Genomic DNA, 22,574 nt, shown 5'->3' on the forward strand with positions numbered 1-22,574 from the left:
AGGTGAGTTGTGATATTAAAAATTCCCTGCATGTTATAAATGAACTGTTCCTCATTTTAAAAAGAATTTTAATGTCCCTGTCTGGGACCCAGTGAAGACTAATTGCTTGCAGCTTCAAAATGTAGTATGTTCTTATATATAGTATGATATAGTATAATATAGTATGTTATTCTTACATCATTTCTTTATGAATATTTATTGTTAGAATACATATTTTTGATCACAAAAACAAGTACTGAACACTTACTATATCATCATTTAGTTATGATGATGCTCATGGTTACAATAGCGATTTTCATATACATTTCCTAAACATCCTTTTGAATTAGTATTGGAAAGACTCATTTTAGAAAGCCTTGTAAAAAAATCATTTGTACTTCACTTATATAGCACGCTTGACAATACTGCAGATAATGTATACACATCTTCAGTATGCTAGCCTCACACTGAAACACAGTTTATATAATTGAACAGATACAAAATGAAACATGTTCTAAAAAATTAAAGTCTAGTTATCGGGTAGAACTCTATGGTTTCTTTGCATCATAATTCAAACACTACTGAGGTAGAAAGAAAATTATTAGATTTAGACAGTTACACCTCTGACATGTATTGACAAAAAATACACTTGTGGAATTTTGTACATGCCATTTTTCAATAAAAATAACATTCAAAAAGTTTGTTTTGCTCTCATAAAGAAAAAAAATCCTAAATGTCATGCAGTCATGCAGATGCATCAGCTGAAAAGCTGGCATTCTCGTTCTGTTTTCAATTTTATTATACTGCCAAATTTCCATCATTACTGAAAAAAATAAATTGGGGGACATTAACTCCATAACTTACATTGCTGAAATATTTTATATTACCATACGTGGTAATAGATTATAGTAGCAAAAACAAGCCGAAGGTTTAAATTGTTGAATCTAGGACAAAATTTCGAGTTAAAGTTTAGACCTGTTAACACACACACAAACGTCTTTATATTTTGTTTACAAGTAAGGCAAAAACAAAGTCTTTAGGAAAAGTTCTCCAGGCTGCTTGAACGGCATTCAAAAGCTTTTCTTTTGATGTTGGCTGCCTTTTGTTTTATTCACTGTCAACACAATCCCTGGGTTCTGGGATTGTGCGCAGTGTGTGTTAACCAGGTATGGTTTTATTGTTTTATTCACTGGTTTGGAATCACGGAGCCTCATTTACAAACAGTGCAAATGTACAAATTTTTGACAGAAAGATCTGTGATTTATCAATATTTTCATGACTGAATTTCTTTGTATTTTGCAAACAAATGTTGTAACCCCTCTAACCATGCATAATGAACAAATCACAGCCTGGCTGCTGTAGGAATTTGAATTTGCTACAACTAATAATAATAATAAAAAAAACAATTATAATTATTATAGCCTTATTTACAGTTTTCCAAATGATCATACACCACAAAATAAATACCACACGTAAAGAAAACAAAAATACAAAATGAAAATGGTCTATTCAGTGCATGTATAAACTGACAGTTTAGAGTACCCAGCCTTCTTGGAGTACCTGGGTGTGGTCGTCCTACTGGGAGACTTCAATGCTCATGTGGGCAAAGAAAGTTTGATTGAGGAATGGTCTGCCAGATCTGAACCCGTGCAGTGTTCAATTCAATTCAATTCAATTCAATTTTATTTATACAGCGCCAAATCACAACAGTCACCTCAAGGTGTTTTATATTGCAAGGTAGACCCTACAATAAGTGTTGTGTTGATGTCTGTGCAAATAACAATTTGTCCATAAGAAACACCATGTTCGAACATAAGGACGGATTGTGGCACCACAAGAGTGTTGGACTTTTTTCAGTGATTCTAGTCATAATTTTTATGGACAGAATTTCTAGGAATAGCCAAGTGGCAGAAGGTTCCACTTGTGCGGTCTCAGAATCTCATTCTGCTTTTGCAGATAATGTGTTACTGTTGGCTTTATCAGGTGATGGCCTCCAGGCTGCACCAGAGCGGTTTGCAGTTGAATGTGTAGCAGTGGAAATGAGAATCAGCACCTCCAAATCTGAGGCCATGGTCCTCAGCTGGAAAGGGTGGAGTGCCTACTCTGCCCCAAGGAGAGTATAAGTATTGGAGTCTTGGGGAGAGGGGAACGTGAGATGGACAGACAGATTGGTGCAGCGGCTGCAGTGATGTGGATGCTATAGCGGTCCGTAATGGTCTGTGTCCCTAACCTCACCTATGGTCACGAGCTTTGATGGCGGAATAAGCTTTCTCCAAAGGGTGGCTGGGTTCTCCCTTAGAGATAGGGTGAAGAGTTCGGCCATCCGGGAGGGGCTCAGCGTAAAGCCGCTACACCTTCATATTGAAAGGCGCCAGTTCAGGTGGTTAGGGCATCTGACAAGAATGCCTCCTGGGGGCCTCCTTGGTGAGGCAAAGGGGCAGACCCAGGAAACCTGAAGAGATTAGGAGGTGGCTGGAGAGAGGGAGGTCTGGGCTTCTCTAGGCTGCTGCCCCCCGCGACCTCGAGACCCTGGATAAGCGCAAAATAACAAACAAACAAAAAAAAATCTATGGATGCAAAGAGGTGTAGGCTTCAACCTTCATCCACTCATTTTCTTACACTTATGTGGGGCAGGGTCATGGGGTAGAGCCTCATCTATCAATTTAAAAATATTTTATTAACCCGTTTTATTGTATCTTAAATGTTCTTATTTTTCCACTGAAAATGACTTCTATCATTGCTGGATGTGATCACTTACAATATACATTTTTGGTACTACACCCTTGATGCTGAAGAATCTGGATTTTCTGTTTTCATTGCAGTGAGCTTCTCATATGAGGCTGACAGATTATGCCATGTGGTCTTTGTTCTCCGTCTGTTAGTCTTTCGTCTGTTAGTCATAGCACCTTTTTTCAAACTTTCTTTCTTACTTGAGCGACATTAAGTGTTTCAGGGGAAATGAACTCCTGCTATTTCAGACTCAGTATCGCTTTTTATTTATTTTTAAAAAGTCATCACTCCTGTGGAAACACTTTGGAAAGCTTCCACCTTGGACCTCAGATATTATTATTTAATTTTGTACAGTCACATTTTCTCTTATGTCCTGCCTAGAGGTGCAGGCTTCTCTCTATACCATCTCTGTCCTGGTCGTTGTGTCCTTGGGCAAGACACCTTACCCTACCGCCTACTGGTGTTGGCCAGAGGGGCCAATGGTGCGAAATGCCAGCCTCGCTTCTGTCAGCCTGCCCCAGGGTGGCAGCTGTGGCTACAACTGTAGCTTGCCTCCACCAGTGTGTGAATGAATAGTGGAATTGTAAAGCGCTTCGGGTGCCTTGAAAAGCGCTATATAAATGCAATCCATTATTATTATCATCATCACCACTTTCTCCACTTCATCTGGAGGGAAATTTGTGGCATGTGTGGCAAATTGGGGTGGGTCAGTCTGCAGATAGTATGCAAACTGTATGGAGATTCTACAAGGTTGTTGATTCCGAACACTTCAGATTTATTAGCATAAGCAGTAAGAGCTAAATAGGCCGGTCATATGTTTTATAAATCCAACAATAATTTTGTTTGGGAACTATTATTTTTTGCACAGAACAATTCAATGCAAACATTAGTAAATGAGGCCCAGTCATGCTGATAAATTAAGCCACTGCCAATCAGAAGCTTTCCAGATGCACAGACAGTTCTTTAATAGGTTCATAATTTCATCAATTTTGACAAGACTGCCAACATCAGTGGCTGAAATGCAGCCCCAAACTAAAACAGAGTCCCCAATGTGTTTAGAGATGGCTGTAAAACACTTGCTGTTGTCTCTTTTTGACCTTCTTCATACACACTAGCGAGCTGAATTTTTCACATTTGGACCTATCGCTCCATAAGACCTGTTGCCACTGATTTTCAGTCCAGTTCTTGTGCAATTTGGCATATGTGAGGATTTTCTTCCCACTTTCCTTCCATTGGCATTTTGACACACTTCCTGTTTCTGATGATGCTTCAGCGAAGAGGTGATGGATCAACTGAGGTGCTAGACACATCTCTCCCCTACCATTTCTTAATAACACGAGACATAATTATTTTAATACAATTTCTCTTTGCCATGTGGTTTGTATCAATGTTTCAGTGACAATTACTTTGACATCTTTCACATTTTGCAGTTTTATATGCTTTGACAATGGTGACATTGAACCTTATGGAATGAACCTCTTCTTGTACGTTTTACAAACATACTTCCTCTCACTTGTGCAACTTCTTGTGTACACTGTCAGTCACTACTTTGACCACATCTTGCTGTAGTTTCGTTAAATTTCATCCCCACACCCATGTGGATTTTTGTGTGATCCGTCACGGAACTGAAACCTCTGCCGGGAGATTTGCAAAGGTGCTGCCTCTCAGCGGTGTGATTTTTCATGTGAACACTCCCACCACTTTGAGTAAAAACTTCTCCAAATGTTTTGCAAGAATGCTCACTTGTGTGAGACCCCATGTGGACAGTCAAATGACTATTTTGACTGAAAGTCTTACCACAAGTTTTGCAAGAATATGGCCTCTCACCTGTGTGAGTTCTCATGTGGACATTCAAATGACTGTTCTGACTGAAGCTTTTACCACAGGTTACACAGGAATAGGGCTTATCACCTGTGTGGGTCCTTATGTGGACAGTTAAATCCCTCATTTGAACAAAACCTTTTCCACATGTTTTACAAGAATATGGCTTCTCACCTGTGTGAGTTCTTGTGTGCCTTTGCAACTTTGATAAGCAGGTAAATTTTTTCCCACATGCGTTGCATTGATAAGGCTTTATACGTGTGTGAGTTTTCATGTGGGCAGTCAAATTACCGCTTTGTGTAAATCTTTTTCCACATGTGGCACAAGAATATGGCTTCTCACCTGTGTGAAACCTAACATGTCGTATCAAATTCGATGCGTCCCTAAATGGTTTCCCACAGATCTTGCAGGGATAGGGCTTTTCACCTGTGTGGGTTCTCATGTGGTTCAGTACTTTGTCACGTCTTCTGAAATTTTTCCCACATGCTTCACAAGAAAATGGCTTTTCACCTGTGTGAGTGCTTATGTGGCTCTTCAACTTTTCCAAGCGGATAAATCTTTTTCCACAAGTGTTGCAGTGGTAAGGTTTTATACCTGTATGCGTTGCCATGTGCACAGTTAAATTGCCTTTATGATAAAATCTCTTCCCACAAGTTTCGCAAGAATGTCGCTTCTCACCTGTGTGATATCTAATGTGACAGATCAGATTTGATCTGTCACTAAATGCTTTCCCACAGATGTTACAGGCAAAAGGCTTTTCACCAGTATGAGTTCTTATATGGACCAACATGTTATCCTTTCTCCTGAATTTTTTCCCACATGCTTCGCAAGAGAATGGCTTCTCACCTGTGTGAATGCTCGTGTGTACTTTCAATGTTGAAACGTATTTAAATCTCTTCCCACAGGTGTTACAAGAATATGGTTTCTCATCTGTTCTTCCCTGGCATAGAGAGTCGTGAGAAAGGAGCTGGCTGTTTGGCTCTTCTTTACAGGAACTCTGTTCCTCAAAAACTGAAGAGATCATGAAGGGATTGGTTTGCTGCTCCAGTACAAGCTGCTCTCCCTCCAGTACAAGCTGCTCTCCCTCCTGATTTGTGAAGAGTTCCTCCTCTTCCTCTTTTATTTGTAGAAGTCCTAGGTCCTGCTGGTTCAGACCAGATTTATTCTCCAGGTTAAAGAGCCATTTGTCATCGAGAATGTCCTCCTTGCATGCATATTGGTCTAGAGGAATAAAGGGAGACATAAAAAACATTACTACTGTGATGAGAGGTAAATACATTTTTCACCACCAATAATGACCTTAAATATTATTGTATTCCGACCCGGTATCCAGTAAGGGTCCTGGCTAGACCCCCCATGGTAGAAACAAGCCCTGGAGTGGCGCAGCTACGTCTGCAGCCGGTCCGCAGTTCAGGACACAAGTATTTCACTGCATCTTCACTATATGTGGTACTGTGTGTGACAAATACAATTTGTATTTGTATTTGATATTGTGACTTTTTTCCGTCAGTTCACCATCTAAATGTATTTGCTTCCACCGATTTGTGTGTGTGCAAGTGAGCCTGACAGCCAAGGCCTGTGTGTTAATAAACACGCCTGCAGTCCACCAGTCCTCTGTTGGGATAATATGAGTACTATGAGGTAAATATTCAAGACTTCGTAGGTGAGAAGAAGGATTTTAAATTAAATTATGGATTTAATAGGTAGTCAATGAGGACACCCCGGCATGGGAGAAATAGTTTCTATTTCTAGTTCCTGTTAGTGCTGGTGTACGGTTGCTGCAGTGTCTTAGATCCACTGAAGGCTTTTCTGGGAGCCTTTAGAATAGCCAACAACAAGGAGTTAATATAGTTCAGCCTTGAAGTAACAAATGTGTGGTGTAGTTTTTCAGCATCACATTTGTAATTTTAACAGAGCTATGCAGACGAAAACAGGAAACCTAGCTATTAGCTTAACTCGGACATTAAAGGACATATGCTGGTTAAAAATGACTCCAAGACTGTTCAGTGTTGCTGGAGTCGTTGTGTAGAACCAGAGTAAACATCATGTTTCTAAAGCTCCATTTTGTCTGAATTTAGGAGAAAAACAATTACTCAATTACTGGACATGCAGACCTTTATGTCTTTCAGACAAACCTGCAGTTTAACTGATTTCTGTTACAGGTCTCATTTTTAAAAAATAAATAGGAAGGCTGGAAATCAATCTGTAATGACCTGAGGCAGCTTTATCAGCTTTGTAAGTAATGGTTAATTTACAGCAGCATAAAAACATGTGGTACATAACGTTTTTAATATTGATAAACTGATCACTTTTAATATCAGTGCATTGTATTTTTATCAGGTCCAATAGACACACTGATGGTTTGGAGGAAGTTTGGAGAGATGGAAAGAAGCAGTCTAAATAAAAATCAGTGGATGTTTAAGTTGAATACTTGAAGATCCATCTCATGGAAGGATGTTATCGTTATCAAGAATTTAATGAAGTTATTACTCGTTAAGCCCCTCAGCGAATCGCTACCTTATTGTGGTGGAGGGGTTTGTGTGTCCCAGGGATCCCACAGGGGCTATGTTGTCTGGAGGCTTTTGCCCCCTGGTAGGGTCTCCCATGGGAAATTGGTCCTGGGTGAGGGACCAGACAAAGAGCGATTCAGAAGACCCCTATAAAAAAGACCATCAAGGGAACAGTTCACCCTGCCCAGGATAGGGTTACCGGGGCCCCGCCCTGTAGCCAGGGACGGTGCCCGAGGGCGAGCATCTGGTGGCCAGGCCTTAGTCCATGGCGGCTTGCTGGGCATAGCCCGAAAAAGGGACATGGGCCCAGCTTCCTGCAGGCCCACCACCCGCAAAAGGCACCATAGGGGTCAGGTGCAATGTGAGCCGTGCGGCGGCCAGGAGCGGAGGTCCTGGCGGACCAATCCCCGGCTACCCAAGAGTGGCAATTGGGACATGGAATGTCACATCTCTGGTGGGGAAGGAGCCTGAGCTAGTGCGTGAGGTTGAGAGGTACCGGCTAGATATAGTCGGGCTCACCTCAACGCATGGCCTGGGCTCTGGAACCAGCATCCTGGAGAGGGGCTGGACTCTGTCTCAGTCTGGAGTTGCCTCTGGTGAGAGGCGGCGGGCTGGGGTGGGTATCTTGGTATGCCCTTGGCTTGCTGCTGGTATGTTGGGGTTTCTCCCAGTGGACGAGAGGGTTTGTTCCCTTTGCCTTCGGGTCAGGGAGCAGGTCCTGACCGTCATCTATGCTTATGCGTCGAGCGGCAGTTCAGAGTACCCAGCCTTCTTGGAGTCCCTGGGTGGTCCTCCTGGGGACTCTGTTGTCCTACTGGGAGACTTCAATGGTCACGTGGGCAATGACAGCGAGAACTGGAAGGGCGTGATTGGGAGAAACGGCCTCTCGGATCTGAACCTGAGCGGTGTTTTGTTATTGGATTTCTTTGCAAACCACAGTTTGGCCATAACGAACACCATATTCGAACATAAGAGTGTACATAAGCGCACGTGGCACCAGGACACTCTAGGCCACAGGTCGATGATCGATTTTGTAATCGTATCACCAGACCTGAGGCCACATGTTTTGGACACTCGGGTAAAGAAAGGGGCTGAGCTGTCAACTGATCCCCACCTGGTGGCGAGTTGGATCAGGTGGCGAGGGAGGACGCTGGACAGACCTGGCGCGCCTAAACGTACAGTGAGGGTGTGCTGGGAACGTCTAGCAGAGGCCCCGGTCCGCAAGATCTTCAACTCACACCTCCGGCAGAGCTTCAACAGCATTCCGAGGGAGACTGGGGACATTGAGTCCGAATGGACCATGTTCAGCACCTCCATTGCCGAAGCCGCTGCACTGAGCTGCGGCCGCAAGGTAGTTGGTGCCTGTCGTGGTGGTAATCCCCGAACCAAATGGTGGACACCAGAGGTGAGGGGAGCCACCAAGCTGAAGAAGGAGTCCTACCGGGTTTGGTTAGCCTGTGGGACTCCGGAGGCAGCTGATAGGTACAGACAGGCCAAGCAGAATGCGGCTCGGGTGGTGGCTGAAGCAAAAGCTCGAGTATGGGAGGAGTTCGGAGAGGCCATGGAAAGAGACTTTCGGACTGCCTCGAAGAGATTCTGGCAAACCGTCAGGCAACTCAGGAGGGGAAAGTGGTGTTCTACCTGCACTATGTATAGTGCGGGTGGAGTGCTGCTGCCTCTGACTGAGAAAATTGTCGGGCGGTGGAGGGAATATTTCGAGGACCTCCTCAATGCCACTGGCACGTCTTCCGTGGCAGAAGCAGAGTCTGGGGACGAAGGGGATGATCTGCTAATCTCTGGCGAGGTCACTGAGACAGTTAAACAACTCCTTGGTGGCAGAGCCCCTGGGGCTGACGAGGTCCGCCCCAAGGTCCTGAAGTCGCTGGATGTTGTAGGGTTGTCTTGGTTGACATGTCTCTACAATGTTGCGTGGAGATCAGGGGCAGTACCCCTGGACTGGCAGACTGGGGTGGTGGTCCCCATCTTTAAGAAAGGGGACCGGAGGGTGTGTACCAATTACAGGGGAATCACACTCCTCAGCCTCCCTGGGAAAGTCTATGCCAGGGTGCTGGAGAGGAGAGTCCATCCTTTAGTCGAACCTCGGATACAGGAGGAACAATGCGGTTTTCGTCCTGGTCGTGGAACACTGGATCAGCTCTTTATCCTCTCGGGGATACTTGACGGAGCATGGGAGTTTGCCCAACCAGTCTACATGTGTTTTGTGGACTTGGAGAAGGCATTCGACCGTGTCCCTCGGGGGGTCCTGTGGGGGGTGCTCCGGGAGTATGGGGTGCCTGGTCCATTGCTACGGGCCATTCCGTCCTTATACAACCGTTGCAAGAGCTTGGTCCGCATAGCCGGCAATAAGTCGGTGACACAGGGCAGCCCTTTGTCACAGAGTCTGTTCATAATTTTTATGGACAGAATTTCTAGGCGTATCCAAGTGGGGGAAGGCTTTCACTTGGGTGGTCTCAGGATCTCATCTCTGCTTTTTGCAAATGAGGTGGTTCTGTTGGCTTCATCGGGTGATGGCCTCCAGCTCGCCTTGGAACGGTTCGCAGCCGAGTGTGAAGCGGTGGGAATGAGAATCAGCACCTCAAAATCTGAGGCCATGGTCCTCAGGCAGAAAAGGGTGGAGTGCCCACCCCGGGTCAGGGACGAGTTCCTGCCCCAAGTGGAGGAGTTTATGTATCTCGGGGTCTTGTTCACGAGTGATGGGAGAAGGGAGCAGGAGATCGACAGACGGATTGGTGCAGCGGCCGCAGCGATACGTACGCTGTACCGGTCTGTTGTGGTGAAGAGAGAGCTGAGTGTAAAAGCGAAGCTCTCAATTTACCAGTCGATCTACGCCCCTACCCTCACCTATGGTCACGAGCTGCGAGTAGTGACCGAAAGAACGAAATGGCAGACACAAGCGGCGGAAATGGGCTTCCTCCGAAGGGTGGCTGGCTTCTGCCTTAGAGATGGGGTGAGAAGTTCGGCCATTCGGGAGGGGCTCAGTGTAGAGCCGCTGCTCCTCCACATCGAAAGGAGCCAGTTGAGGTGGTTCGGGCATCTGACAAGGATGCCTCCTGGGTGAGGTTTTCCGGGCATGTCTCACCAGGAGGAGGCCCCGGGGCAGACCCAGGACACGCTGGAGAGATTATATCTCTCGGCTGGCCTGGGAACACCTTGGTGTTCCCCCAGATAAGCTGGAGGAGGAGGCTGGGGAGAGGGAGGGGTCTGGGCTTCTCTGCTTGGGCTGCTGCCTCCGCGACCTGGCCCCGGATAAGCGGAAGAAAATGGATGGATGGATAGATAGATATTACTAGTTAAGGTTAATAGGTTATTGGGCTGGACAGAGCCCTGACTGTCAGCATAGCTATGGTGCAGAAAAGAGGAGAGAAGTGGCTTTTAATAAATGACCGAGCTTTTGTTAGAAAGGAACAAACTACTTTTCCAGGACAAACTCTAAGGTGGAGTTATCTCCATGAAGGCATGTGTTGGTGAGTTATATGAAGGAAATATCAGCCAAATTGCTTTGATTTGCTATTTTCTTTTTTTTTTTCAGTAGTAATGTTACATTCACCCTGAGGAATGGGAAAATTGTAACCTTTGTTTCCGTGTTGTCTCTTCTTTGGCTTCAGCTTTGTGCTGGAGTCCACATGGTTGTCTGCTTCCTGGTAATGATTCTTAGATCCAGGAGAGCTGTGACACATGAACTGGTCAGTGCTTGTTTTGGGTCCATTATCATCACTTTCCTCATTAGTGCAAGGCACCATGAAGGTTTCAGTTTCCTGCTTCAGTACAAGCTGCTCTTCATTTTCAGTGAAGCAGTGTTCCTCGTGTTCCTCTTTAATCGGCAGAGGAACCGTTTCCTCCTGGTCCAAACTGGAGATGCTCTCCTCATTGCAGAGCTGCTGGTCTGTGAGAACCTCCGTATTGCAGACATGTTGTGGGAGATCTTTAGAAAAAGAAATAAAAAGGTACAGATGACAAAGGTTACTCCTGTGATCACTGGAAAACATTCATGTTAGTGACAGAAACAGGTTTCTTTGTGATATAACAATAAACAATAAAATAAAATACAAAATAAAATAAAAACTACAAAAACAAAAATAAAAAACTCAAGGTTCTTCAGTGAGAGCATGCTGCTCACACAGTTTCATCATTTGTTGGACAGCTTTAATCGAAGCAGCTTTAAAGAAATGTACATTAACCACCCATGAAATACAGATGTTTTTGTTGTTGTCCTCCATTTTCAGACAATAAAAATTAATTGGACAAATTGTCAAGAACTGTTTCTGATACTTGATGAAAATCATTTACAGTGAATATCTAAAGTTCAAGAACATCTCAAAGGACCCCAAATCCACAAACAGGCTGCTCCTGGTGCCAGGTATTAGCATTAGCACCAGTCTGCGGGCCTCTCTTGCTCGTGTTGTTGGTCCTTGAGCCGCCAAGTTGAAACATACAAAGAGCTGAAGTGAACCCGAGGGTTAAAAACAATGAGGTGTCACTGGTTTTCTCACGGGGGTGAGACCCCCTCTGTTCCCTCTGTCTGACCCAAACATGATGGACACAGATGGACGTGTTTGCTAGATTATAAATCCTGCTGAAGAGAGCTCTCACCATCATCAGCATTACAGCAAATTCTCTTGTCACACTTTAGGTGACATTTCAAAAGGCTCACAGATGGCCAACAACCTCCAAACCCCAAATATCACTGTGCATGTCCAGCTGTGAGTGTAACACAGTACATGGGCCTCTTTGCAGGAAGTACAACATTTTGTCCTTTAATAAAATTAATCGCAGAAGATTCTTTTAGACTACTATTAAAATCCAGTTCTTAAAAGTATCCAGTCCAGTGTTTATTAATAAAACTGGTGTTAAGACATCATGTTGAAATTATAATTAAGTATAACTTAAGAATGAACAGAAGTTATTACTGGAATGATCTGACAAGTCAAAATATGCCCGTTTAGTTTATTTAGATTTGCTCAGTCAGAGAAAAGACCTGATGCAGAGAATAACTCTTGGACCGGTTCCATGTTTCCCTGGATAAGCTGGTGGAGCCGGTGAGAGGAAGGTCTGAGCGTCCCTGCTGCTGCACCCACGACCCGACGTCAGGTCAGTGGAAGGAAGCAGCTGGATGATTTCGTATTTTAACTTTTATTGAAATGGTTTTTTGAACAGCGTGCATCATTCATAATGCACAGCATGATGTGCCACATGTTTCGCTTTCTGAATGTTAGCAATACATGAACATCTTCTGTAGTAACATGTTTTCATGTTTGACATCAGTTTATTGTGTGTTTTTCTTCTTGGCTTGTCTGTCTGCAGTACAGTGTGTAATGTTCATAATGCACAGTGCCAGGTATGAAGAATGTGATCTGTTGTTTCATATGTTATTCATTTTTGACATGTTTACTTAACGGTTCTCAAATGTAACTTAATATCTGACTGTTTCTTAGTTTTAGACGAGTCAGTCTGATTTTTTTTCTTTATTTAGTCAACTAAGACGTCAGGAACATCCCTGGCTTCCAGTCGAGAGCTGTGTTCATGAAAATTCCAATATCATTCTTATTACCTTGGTGTGTTTCTGACTCTCCTCAGAGTACACGCTCCTCTTACAATTAGTTTCAGCAAAATTGTAAATCAAGTAGGAAAATTACATTTATGGAATTCACAGAGTCTAGCCTTTTGTTAAGCAGAAAGGATGATATGTGAAGATTTGTGAAGATGCTTCTGGTGAAGAACTACCTCCAAAAGACCAAAGTGTTTGTCACTGACTGGCCTGCAGAAAGCCCGACTTGAAAAACCACTGAAAATATGCAGGATGAACTGAAGATCAAGGTCCATGCCAGAGGAATATTAAATCTGCTGGAGCTTGAAAGATTCGCCAAAGAAGAATGGGCTGTGACTGTTCAGGAGTTGTTCATGTATTAGCCTTGTTAAAAACACAGGCCACCACAACACAGTCATGTCCATGTATGCCTGCCGTTAGGGCGCAGGAAGCTGCTGGAGTGTTGTCCTGAACAACATATGTCAGACAATACGAGCACATAAGCACTGACACAGGAAGTGCTTTTGTGTGTGTGTGCCTGTGTTTAACTGTGTAATTTCTGTAACTGTGAGATACGTGCTGCTGCCTATTTCCGCCAGGTCTCCCTTGAAAAAGGTTTTTAATCTCGATGGGATCGTCCTGGTTAAATTAAAAATGCAGGAAGGGAAGAAGTTAAAAACTGGACACAGAGACGTCTGAGTGTTTGTGTGTCTCTGTGTATAATCTGTGAAGCTCTGAGCTTCTGTAGTCATACATCAATAAAACAACCATAAAACCTACACAGTCATACATGTCTGTAACCCAGCTGACACAGAAGCACCACAACAGCTTATTTTCCATTATTACCAACTCAGCTCGACTCAACTCTGTTACTGTCGTTTTTCATTACAACTAAATTCCACCTCAATGTGTGTCGGACGTCATAGTAACGCGGTTGAAAATCTGGTGATGTCATTTTTTTATGTGACACAACCACAACAACAGAGGATGCTGCAGCAGTATAGCTGCTGCTCATTCTATGGCTTTTTGTCAGAAACTGGAACCGCGCTGTTAGATTGGTGTAGTCATTACCCAGACTTCAGTTTCAGATAAATAAAGGCAAATATTGCAAACTACACAAAAGGCAGCCGCTAAAGAGTTTAAGTTTCAAAATAGAACAAACAAACAGACTAAATTGTCAATTCCACTTAGAAACAAAATATTAATTCTAAAAATAAATCTTAGTTTGTTTTACAGAAGAACAGACAAAATTGACTAACTTTTGTCAATATCAAATAAACTGAGAACTAAAAGGAAATTCTCAATCTCTCCTTGTTGTATAGCTTAGCTTTTCAAACAGTTTTAACAGTGACTTTAGTCTGACAAAAGCCGAATGACGAATCAGCGCTTTCAGTCAGAGATTGAGCATGCACCGCTTTATTGTATTTCAGACTTGCTTTCGGCACAATTTACAGTGCGCGCGCTACTCTGTTTTTGTCAGACTTGAAATAGCGAAATACCTTCACACCACGGAACTTCTGTGGCCCTTCCGTTCGACAAGCTCTCCGGCATTGGAACCATCATCTGTTTTTTCTTCGGTAACCTTCGCTCACGCTCTCGGTTGATTTTTCTCTAGTCGGCAAACTCATTTCCTCCATTACCCGGGCAGCCCGGCTGGCTGCTTCTCAAACAAATACACATGTGCGCCTTGGCGCTTGTGCTGTACGTAACAAGTCACGTGACGTGACTCTGCGGCTGTGATTGGTTCGGCTCTGCGCTACTTAATTTGGATTGGCTGTTCTTTTTTCTTTTTTCTTTTAAGAGGACAAGAGAGATGAGGCCTATCGCAATAGTTTAATTTTTCTATCAAGAAAAAGTTATTTCGCAATACATATCGTTATCATTCTATCACCCAGCTCTAAGTGCAGGTGGTAATCACCATATTACCAGCTGACAAAGGGAGGTGCACTGTTGTTCTAAACACAACGGATTATCACACAGTGACAACGAGAGCCTTAAAACGAGACGTCACAGGCAACACTGACCTCCCTACATACTAGGGCTGCACAATTAATCATTAGAAAATCGCGATCTCAATTCATACTTATGTGCGATCTCATTTCCAAATGACAACGATTTTTAAAAAAAAGAAAAAAAAGATGACGATTGTACCGCATTTTGATCCGGGACATAATCTGTATGAAAACAAGCGCTCACTCTTCCTGCTCAACAAATGACAAGGGCGGAGCCTTATACCACGTGATACCGAAGCCAGCTGGCAGGGAAAAAACAACGGAGAGCACGTGAGAGATGACGAAGCTGTAAAGGCCAAGAAAGTGACAGGAGAAAATCCGTCCCGGTCAACCACATCAATAACGGGAACCTTATACAGCGCTTCCCCATACCTGTCGAACTCCTGCAGGCACAAAGAAATTACGGAGGCTATTAGAGCTGGGCGATATGACCCAAAATTCATATCTCGATATTTTTTAGCTGGATGGCGATATAAGATATATATCTCGATATTTTTTAAAGCCATAAAGTAAGAACAAAAAGAGAGTTCTTAGTCAAAGCTGTGTCCCAGATGTCACACAGGCACTTTTATTAACATACAGCATAGATGTACATGAAAAAAACTACTCAAAAATAAATTATGAGCATTTACTAAATAATGATGCTCTATAAATAAAAGAAAACTATGTTGTTTTTGTGCATAACAAAGAGCTCACAATTGTGCAGTCAAAATGTAAACTAACAGACGCTGAGCATAATAACAAAGACAGATTTCACAGCTGCTCTGTTCCCAACTTCTACTGCGTGACTGACAGCCTGGAGTTTGAAATCTGCTTCGTAACCATGTCTCTGAACAGGAGCCATTTATGGTCCTTATACACACACAATAAGGTAATATTACGTTGAAGCACAGGACGTATCACTCCGCGAGGCTCCTCGGTAGCCGTAATGCTCCAACAATCCATCAAGCGGTGCAGCTCCGTAGCTTACCAAAGTCGAACTAAAACATTTTTTGACAGATTGCTGAGCGCTGTGTATCACATAAAATCGGTTCGCGGTCATCAAGCACAACCAGAATTCATACAAAAGGCGCGCAGTCAACTTTTGAGAGAATGAAAGGATTTCAGGCCGTGCATGGCGTTAGCGTGGCTAGCTCGTTAGCGTGGTTAGCTCGTTAACACGTTGACGCCGCCCAGCCCCACGCTTGCGGGCGATGCGCAGTAACTCATTAACGGAGATTTGCCGTGTCCATCTTGTCGCTGCCTGCAGGTGAAGCGATGGGGGAGGAGGGGGAGTTGTGTTCAGTGAAGGAGAGGCGAGGTCGAGTAACGTTGCGTAAAGACAAAAGTGGACGAAAGAGAGGCAAACTTGCGGCTCCGCAACTATAATTATAACGTAACACAGACTATATCGATATAAAGGATATTGTCACATCTTATATCTCGTATAAAAATATATCGATATTTTTTAAAAAACTCGATATATCACCCAGCTCTAGAGGCTATCACGTATCACCTGACCAAAGATATGGCTCCCATCAACACTCTGCAAAACGAGGGATTTAGGAAAATGATCAACATCCTAGACAAACGCTACACAGTGCCATCCCGCAAGTATTTTTCAAACGTTGCACTACCTGCTCTATACACGCAGTGTCGAGCAACGGTGGAGACGGAATTACAAGCAGTTCAACATTTTGTGGCAACGACAAAATGTGAGACATTTATTGTTTTTATGTTCATTTATTGTTTTTATGTTCAGTCTCAACTGTTACGAAGTTGATGTGCAGTTAATAAGTGCAATAAATATTTATATTGGAAAAGAAAATCGTGAGAGAATCGTGATCTCAATTCTAAGCAAAAAAATCCTGATTCTCATTTTATGCAAAATCGTGCAGCCCTACTACATACCACTATCTGTACCCAGGGGATGTTATACCCTGTATATATGGATCCACAAAGAAAGAGTCCCACTCAGACCGACTGTTAGCAGCATAACCTCAGCCACCTACAACATCTCCAAGTACCTTGCCACCATCCTAGCTCCCCTTGTGGGGAACACACCCCATCACTTCAAAAACTTCACCAACAAGGTCCAGAAACTTACACTGGATGAAACCAGATGAAAGATGAAACCACTTTGATGTGTTTTCACTCTTCACTTGCATCCCTACAGCTGATGCAGTGGAGACCATCAGAAAACGACCATGGCAAGACAGCTCCTTACAAAACACAACCAGCTTTAGCCCCGATCACGTTTCCACACTGTTGGACCTCAACCTTACCACCACATATTTTAAATACAACAAGGGCTTCTACAGACAAAAACAGACGTGCCATGGGCTCCCCAGTGACACCGATTGTAGCCAACCTTGAGGAAATTGAAAGTAAAGTTCTTGGCAAATCAGCACAGATGCAGAGTAAAGAAGGTCAGACACCAACTAGGGAGAATCAGCAGGACAAACAATCCTGATGTAGCAGGTTTATCAGAGAAGCTCAGGAGAGTCTTCTCCAAGCACGACATCCCAGCATACTGCAGACCAAGCCACACACTCACACACAAACTGGTTCATCCCAAACACAACTGTCTGCCACCTACAATCCAGTTTTGAGATCCCTTCCCAGGCACCTCGACTCCTACTCACATCTTGCATCAGTTGATCTAAATAATGATAGGGCGAGGCAAGGTCCCACGATGGCTTCACTCAAAGTCTCTGCCAATAGCGACCTACACCCTTTTTTGACACCTTGGCTCACATGATGAATAGTGGGTCAACGACCCTCTTAAGGGACAACTCCCACTAGGAGTTAAATGCATGGGACTCACCACCACTCAGCTTTAGAACGGAAGAAGCTTCTCGAATAAGATGTGAAACGTCTTAAAGAAACTTAAAGAAGTCCAGTTGTGTTTCTTTCTAAGCTCCTTAGATTACACTCAGACAAAACTGTGTATCGGCACAGCTACAGGAGCAGAAGTACAAACTGGGAACAACAAATCCCCCACACCCCAAACAATGTCTCATCTTTTGAAACTTTTTCAACATCTCCCTCTCTGAATCTCTGAGCTTCACTAATGATACATGTACATTAACATGGACACCCACAAGAGCCTAGAAAAACTCAGAGGTGTATGACTGAAATAATAATGAAGCGAGGTTTGTCCCAGTGGGTGTGACATCGCTTTTGTTGTGCAGTGCCATTTGTGAGGATAAAAATCACGAGTATAATGGCCCCTTAAGCTAATATTGGTCTGTGTGTTTTCTAACTCCACCCTTTTTGCTGTGAGCTGAAAAGGGTTTGTCAGGTATAGTCGACATTATAGATCAAGCCCAGGGTATTTATCGCTGATAATACCTGTTTATTCAATAAAATGAATTTCACTTTAATCCAGCGCAAACTAAAACGACTTATACATCTCCTTTATTAGGCTAAAGGAGAGTGTCAGACCTGAACAAACTGAGTAACCTGTAATGATAACATGAATACAGTTGAAGTTTCAGAGCAGTCATGTTAGAAATAAACACACTATTGCACTGGGAAACTACAACTGGGATAATATTGCGTTTCCTGCTCGCTGTGCTTGCTTCTGCTGCTCTTTAAATGTCTCCATTGTCCATTTAACTCTAAAATGTCTCCAGATTTGTCAATGCAGCTAACACAAAGACAACTTGAAAGCATAGATGTAGTAGTATCCCTGTGGACTTACAGAGAGAATGGGGGGTGGGGTTATATAAATCAGTGTGTGGCCAACAGCAGAGACACAAAGAGAGACGCACTGCTAACAAAAGAAACGCGTTACGTGATTGATATCAAACTATAAAGTTATTAACAGTTACCTTCTTTATGTTACACCTACGCCTGAAATGTAAATGAATTCCACCCGCCATCTGGAACCTGCAGTTAACCGTTTCAGGTGTGACCTCCTTCACAATAACCCCATGGCATCAATTTATTTTCAGTGAAGTTAAGTTAGTGACCTCGTTACATCTACCTGTCCGTTTCACCCCTTTAAATGCGTGCTACTGATCCACTAGTTCGCAGCTTTATAATGCAGCGGTGGTTTTGTTACGTACCTATTCTGTGTAACTTTATTTTGGGGAACTTAACGGTGATATCCCGGAGTATGCGCTGCCTGGCATCGGCCTCATTCTGGACGATCGTTTTTACAAAGGCTCCGAATATTTCTTCAGCAGCAGCCGTTAGTCGCTCATTAACAAACTCTCTCAAATACTCCACTGAACACATCGTTACTTCAGCAGCTCAAATATTTATCTGCTATAAAGTACACAACCGTTTTCAGCTTCGACTACCGAGCAGAGCCAGAAACGTTCTACGCATGTGCGAAAGAACTTCTTCCTGTTCCTTCCTTTCACAATAAAACCCATCGACATTTTTAACAAGCTTTATTTAAAAATGAGCACCTTTGCACCACTGACTGTAGACAGGACTGTTATCCAGTGATGTTTGTACAGTCAGTGGTACATACAAAGCAACTTAAATCACTAGTTTTAAACTGTGTTTGCAAATAATGTAAATTATTATTTGGGAGTAACAGGCAGAAGTTAGACGAAACAGAAGATGAAGTTGGAGGCTTGGATGGAGCTCTGAGTAACATGTGAGAGGCTGAGATGAGGAAGAGCTGGGTTGCACGAAGGACTGCGAGGGAAAATAACATACAAGCAGTGAGATTTAAAGTATGCAGAGTGGACGGCTCGAAGATGTTGGGCAGAAAGATAATTGGACTAGACCAGTGATGTCAGCAGTGAGCTTGAGAGGAAAGTGGAAGTGATGAAAAGGATTGGCCAACAAACAGACAGATCTGCAATACAGATCTTCCTTTTTGAACCATGTGTAAGCTTCATTTCAGTAAGCAGAGATTGTTAGGATGAACTGAATATGATTTATTGATAAACAGAAATCAATCACACAATTCCATAATTTTATTGTAACAATAAAGGGCTATTCTATTCTATTCCATTCTATTCTATTCTATTTGGTGATTCCACTCCAATGGCCAATCACACCTGAATGGATTCCCAGAGACAGAAATTAGGGAGAACCCCAAAAGAAAGAAGAAAGAGAAAAGAAAAGCTATCTTACTTAGGCAGTTCCACTCTATGGAAAATAATACACCGTGTTGCTAAGGGATAAGAAGCTTGGAAGTTTATCATGGTAAATGAGACACAGAGTGGGCAGAGTAAAAGGGCCATCAGTGGCCAGAAGAGCCTTAAGGAGCCGAGACAGAGCTCATGATCTGTGATAGAGCTCAAGGCCAGTGAAGGCTAGGAGAGAGAGCAGAGCCTGCAAGAGGCTGAGAGCTAGCAAAGGACACAAGAAGGAGAGAGCCTGCATTAAGGCTCAATTCAATTCAGTTTCAATTCACAGCACCAAATCACAACAACAGTCGCCTCAAGGCGCTTTATATTGTAAGGTAGACCCTACAATAATACACACAGAGAAAAACCCAACAATCATATGACCCCCTATGAGCAAGCACTTTGGCAACAGTGGGAAGGAAAAACTCCCTTTTAACAGGAAGAAACCTCCGGCAGAACCAGGCTCAGGGAGGGGGGCCATCTGTTGCGACCGGTTGGGGTGAGAGAAGGAAGACAGGATAAAGACATGCTGTGGAAGAGAGACAGAGATTAATAACAGATATGATTCGATGCAGAGAGGTCTGTTAACACATAGTGAGTGAGAAAGGTGACTGGAAAGGAAAAACTCAATGCATCATGGGAATCCCCGGCAGCCTACGTCTATTGCAGCATAACTAAGGGAGGATTCAGGGTCACCTGGTCCAGCCCTAACTATATGCTTTAGCAAAAGGAAAGTGTGAAGCCTAATCTTGAAAGTAGAGATAGTGTCTGTCTCCTGAATCCAAACTGGAAGCTGGTTCCACAGAAGAGGGGCCTGAAAACTGAAGGCTCTGCCTCCCATTCTACTTTTAAATACTCTAGGAACAACAAGTAGGCCTGCAGAGCGAGAGCGAAGTGCTCTAATAGGGTGATATGGTACTACAAGGTCATTAAGATAAGATGGGGCCTGATTATTTAAGACCTTGTATGTGAGGAGCAGGATTTTGAATTCTGGATTTAACAGGAAGCCAATGAAGGGAAGCCAAAACAGGAGAAATCTGCTCTCTCTTTCTAGTCCCTGTCAGGACTCTTGCTGCAGCATTTTGGATCAGCTGAAGGGTTTTCAGGGAGTTTTAGGACATCCTGATAATAAAGAATTACAGTAGTCCAGCCTGGAAGTAATAAATGCATGAACTAGTTTTTCAGCGTCACTCTGAGACAGGATATTTCTAACTTTAGAGATGTTGCACAAATGGAAGAAAGCAGTCTTACATATTTGTTTAATATGTGCATTGAAGGACATGTCCTGGTCAAAAATGACTCCAAGGTTCCTCACAGTGTTACTGGAGGCCAAGGTAATGCCATCCAGAGTAAGAATCTGGTTAGATACCATATTTCTAAGATTTTCAGGGCCGAGTACAATAACCTCAGTTTGATCTGAATTAAGAAGCAGAAAGTTAGCGGCCATCCAGGTCTTTATGTCTTTAAGACATTCCTGCAGTTTAACTAATTGGTGTGTGTTACCTGGCTTCATGGACAGAGCTGGGTGTCATCTGCATAGCAGTGAAAATTGCAAACATCATCCAAAAAATAAATAAACTTGTGCACCCAACTCTGTTTTTAAAAGTAACTAAATATGTATGCTGTATAGTCCTTCCACTCTAGAAAAAGAACTCATTAAATGAAATGAAAAAAAAATTCCTAAATTATCATTTATGTCCTATACCTTTTTTTTAGTTGTCAGCATAAGAGCATGCTTGTTGCTCACTATGTGGGGCATACTGACGGCTTAGTCTGTAGTCATTTTGGCTGACACTTTGGTTTTAGGCAACTTATGTTTATAATTAATACAACTGATTAAGTAACAAAAATAACAAGTACTGTGTGCATTACTACCTGGGCTGGTTGTAGACAGGCATATATCAGGGTTCGTACGCTTTTTTCAGGGTCAAATTCAAGCACTTTTTAAGCACTTTCAAGGTCCCTTTTTAAGCTTTTCCAGCACACAGTTGCAGCAACTGTGACGTTCACTAGTAGAACTGACACACACAAAAAACGACTACACTACACACTAACTACACGAGACAACACACTAACTTGAGACTCCAAACATGATAAACGTCACAAATCTCTCACGTATCAAAACTCTCTCTCTCTTTTTCGCTCACTCGCTCTCTCTCTTCCCAACAACCAAATACCACATGTTGCCGTATCATTTTTTGATTGGTCGACATGGTACATTTTTCCACCAATAGGGAAGGAGTGTTTTTCTTTTTCACTCACAAGCAAAGCGTGTTTGCTAGCGCTCTCCATAAAAACGCCGTTTTACAGTTTCTTCCCGAGTAAACGCCACTGTTTTATTCAGAAACCCCCAAAACATCGGTTTTACGTGACCTATCGACACAATTTAAAAACTGGTATATAGCTTGAAGTCCGCACGTTAGACCCAAGTTGAAATGGAGACTCTGGGTCCGTCGACCCCAGAGGGTTAATCAGAAAGCCTTAAGTTAGCTAGTTATGTATCGGGCTAATGTTTAAAGCTTTCACTTGAGTAAATTAACTCATATTACTGCTAAGTAATGTTAGCTAAGTTCACAGCATATTCCGTAATAGCGCTGCCATACTGCATCACACTCAGTGCATTTCAATCATTTCTCCAGCGAGTTTGGTAGCTAGCAAAATAATAACCATAATTTAAAAAAAATAGCATGTGTAACGTTCGCGTACTGGAAAATTATTTACTAGCACTCACCTATCATGCGACTGGAGAACGCAAACTCCGCCATTGTTGTTTTCCATCAAACACTCATTAAAACAGCAACCTACAGGTATGTTAGCGCACTCATCCCCGACTGTCCGAGGGAGGGGCGGGGTCACATATTGAAAGAGACGCAAGGCAGCCCAGGCGGGAAATTTTGCTTTT

General features: G+C 43.1%; 1 protein-coding gene across 4 annotated transcripts; it reads right to left on the bottom strand.

Moving 5' to 3' along the window:
• Positions 1 to 185: 185 nt before the first annotated feature.
• On the bottom strand, positions 186 to 22,442 carry LOC116315120 (gastrula zinc finger protein XlCGF57.1-like). 4 transcript variants are annotated; one of them, XM_039602204.1, is made up of 4 exons: positions 18,650 to 18,927; positions 10,633 to 10,983; positions 5,377 to 5,751; positions 186 to 2,508 (listed from the first exon to the last, which is right to left on the bottom strand). In XM_039602204.1, the coding sequence occupies exons 1-4, from the start codon at positions 18,819 to 18,821 to the stop codon at positions 2,441 to 2,443; spliced, it is 966 nt and encodes a 321-aa protein (XP_039458138.1). In that variant the 5' UTR covers positions 18,822 to 18,927; the 3' UTR covers positions 186 to 2,440. The 4 variants fall into 4 exon arrangements, with proteins under 4 accessions (XP_039458138.1, XP_039458139.1, XP_039458137.1 ...); XM_039602205.1 differs by lacking the exon at positions 186 to 2,508 and adding an exon at positions 3,238 to 4,035; XM_039602203.1 differs by lacking the exons at positions 186 to 2,508; positions 18,650 to 18,927 and adding an exon at positions 22,404 to 22,442 and having other exon boundaries at positions 3,238 to 5,751.
• Positions 22,443 to 22,574: the final 132 nt, after the last annotated feature.

The sequence above is a fragment of the Oreochromis aureus genome, linkage group 18 (genome assembly GCF_013358895.1).
Source record: "Oreochromis aureus strain Israel breed Guangdong linkage group 18, ZZ_aureus, whole genome shotgun sequence".
In the NCBI taxonomy this organism is placed as follows: Eukaryota; Metazoa; Chordata; class Actinopteri; order Cichliformes; family Cichlidae; genus Oreochromis; species Oreochromis aureus.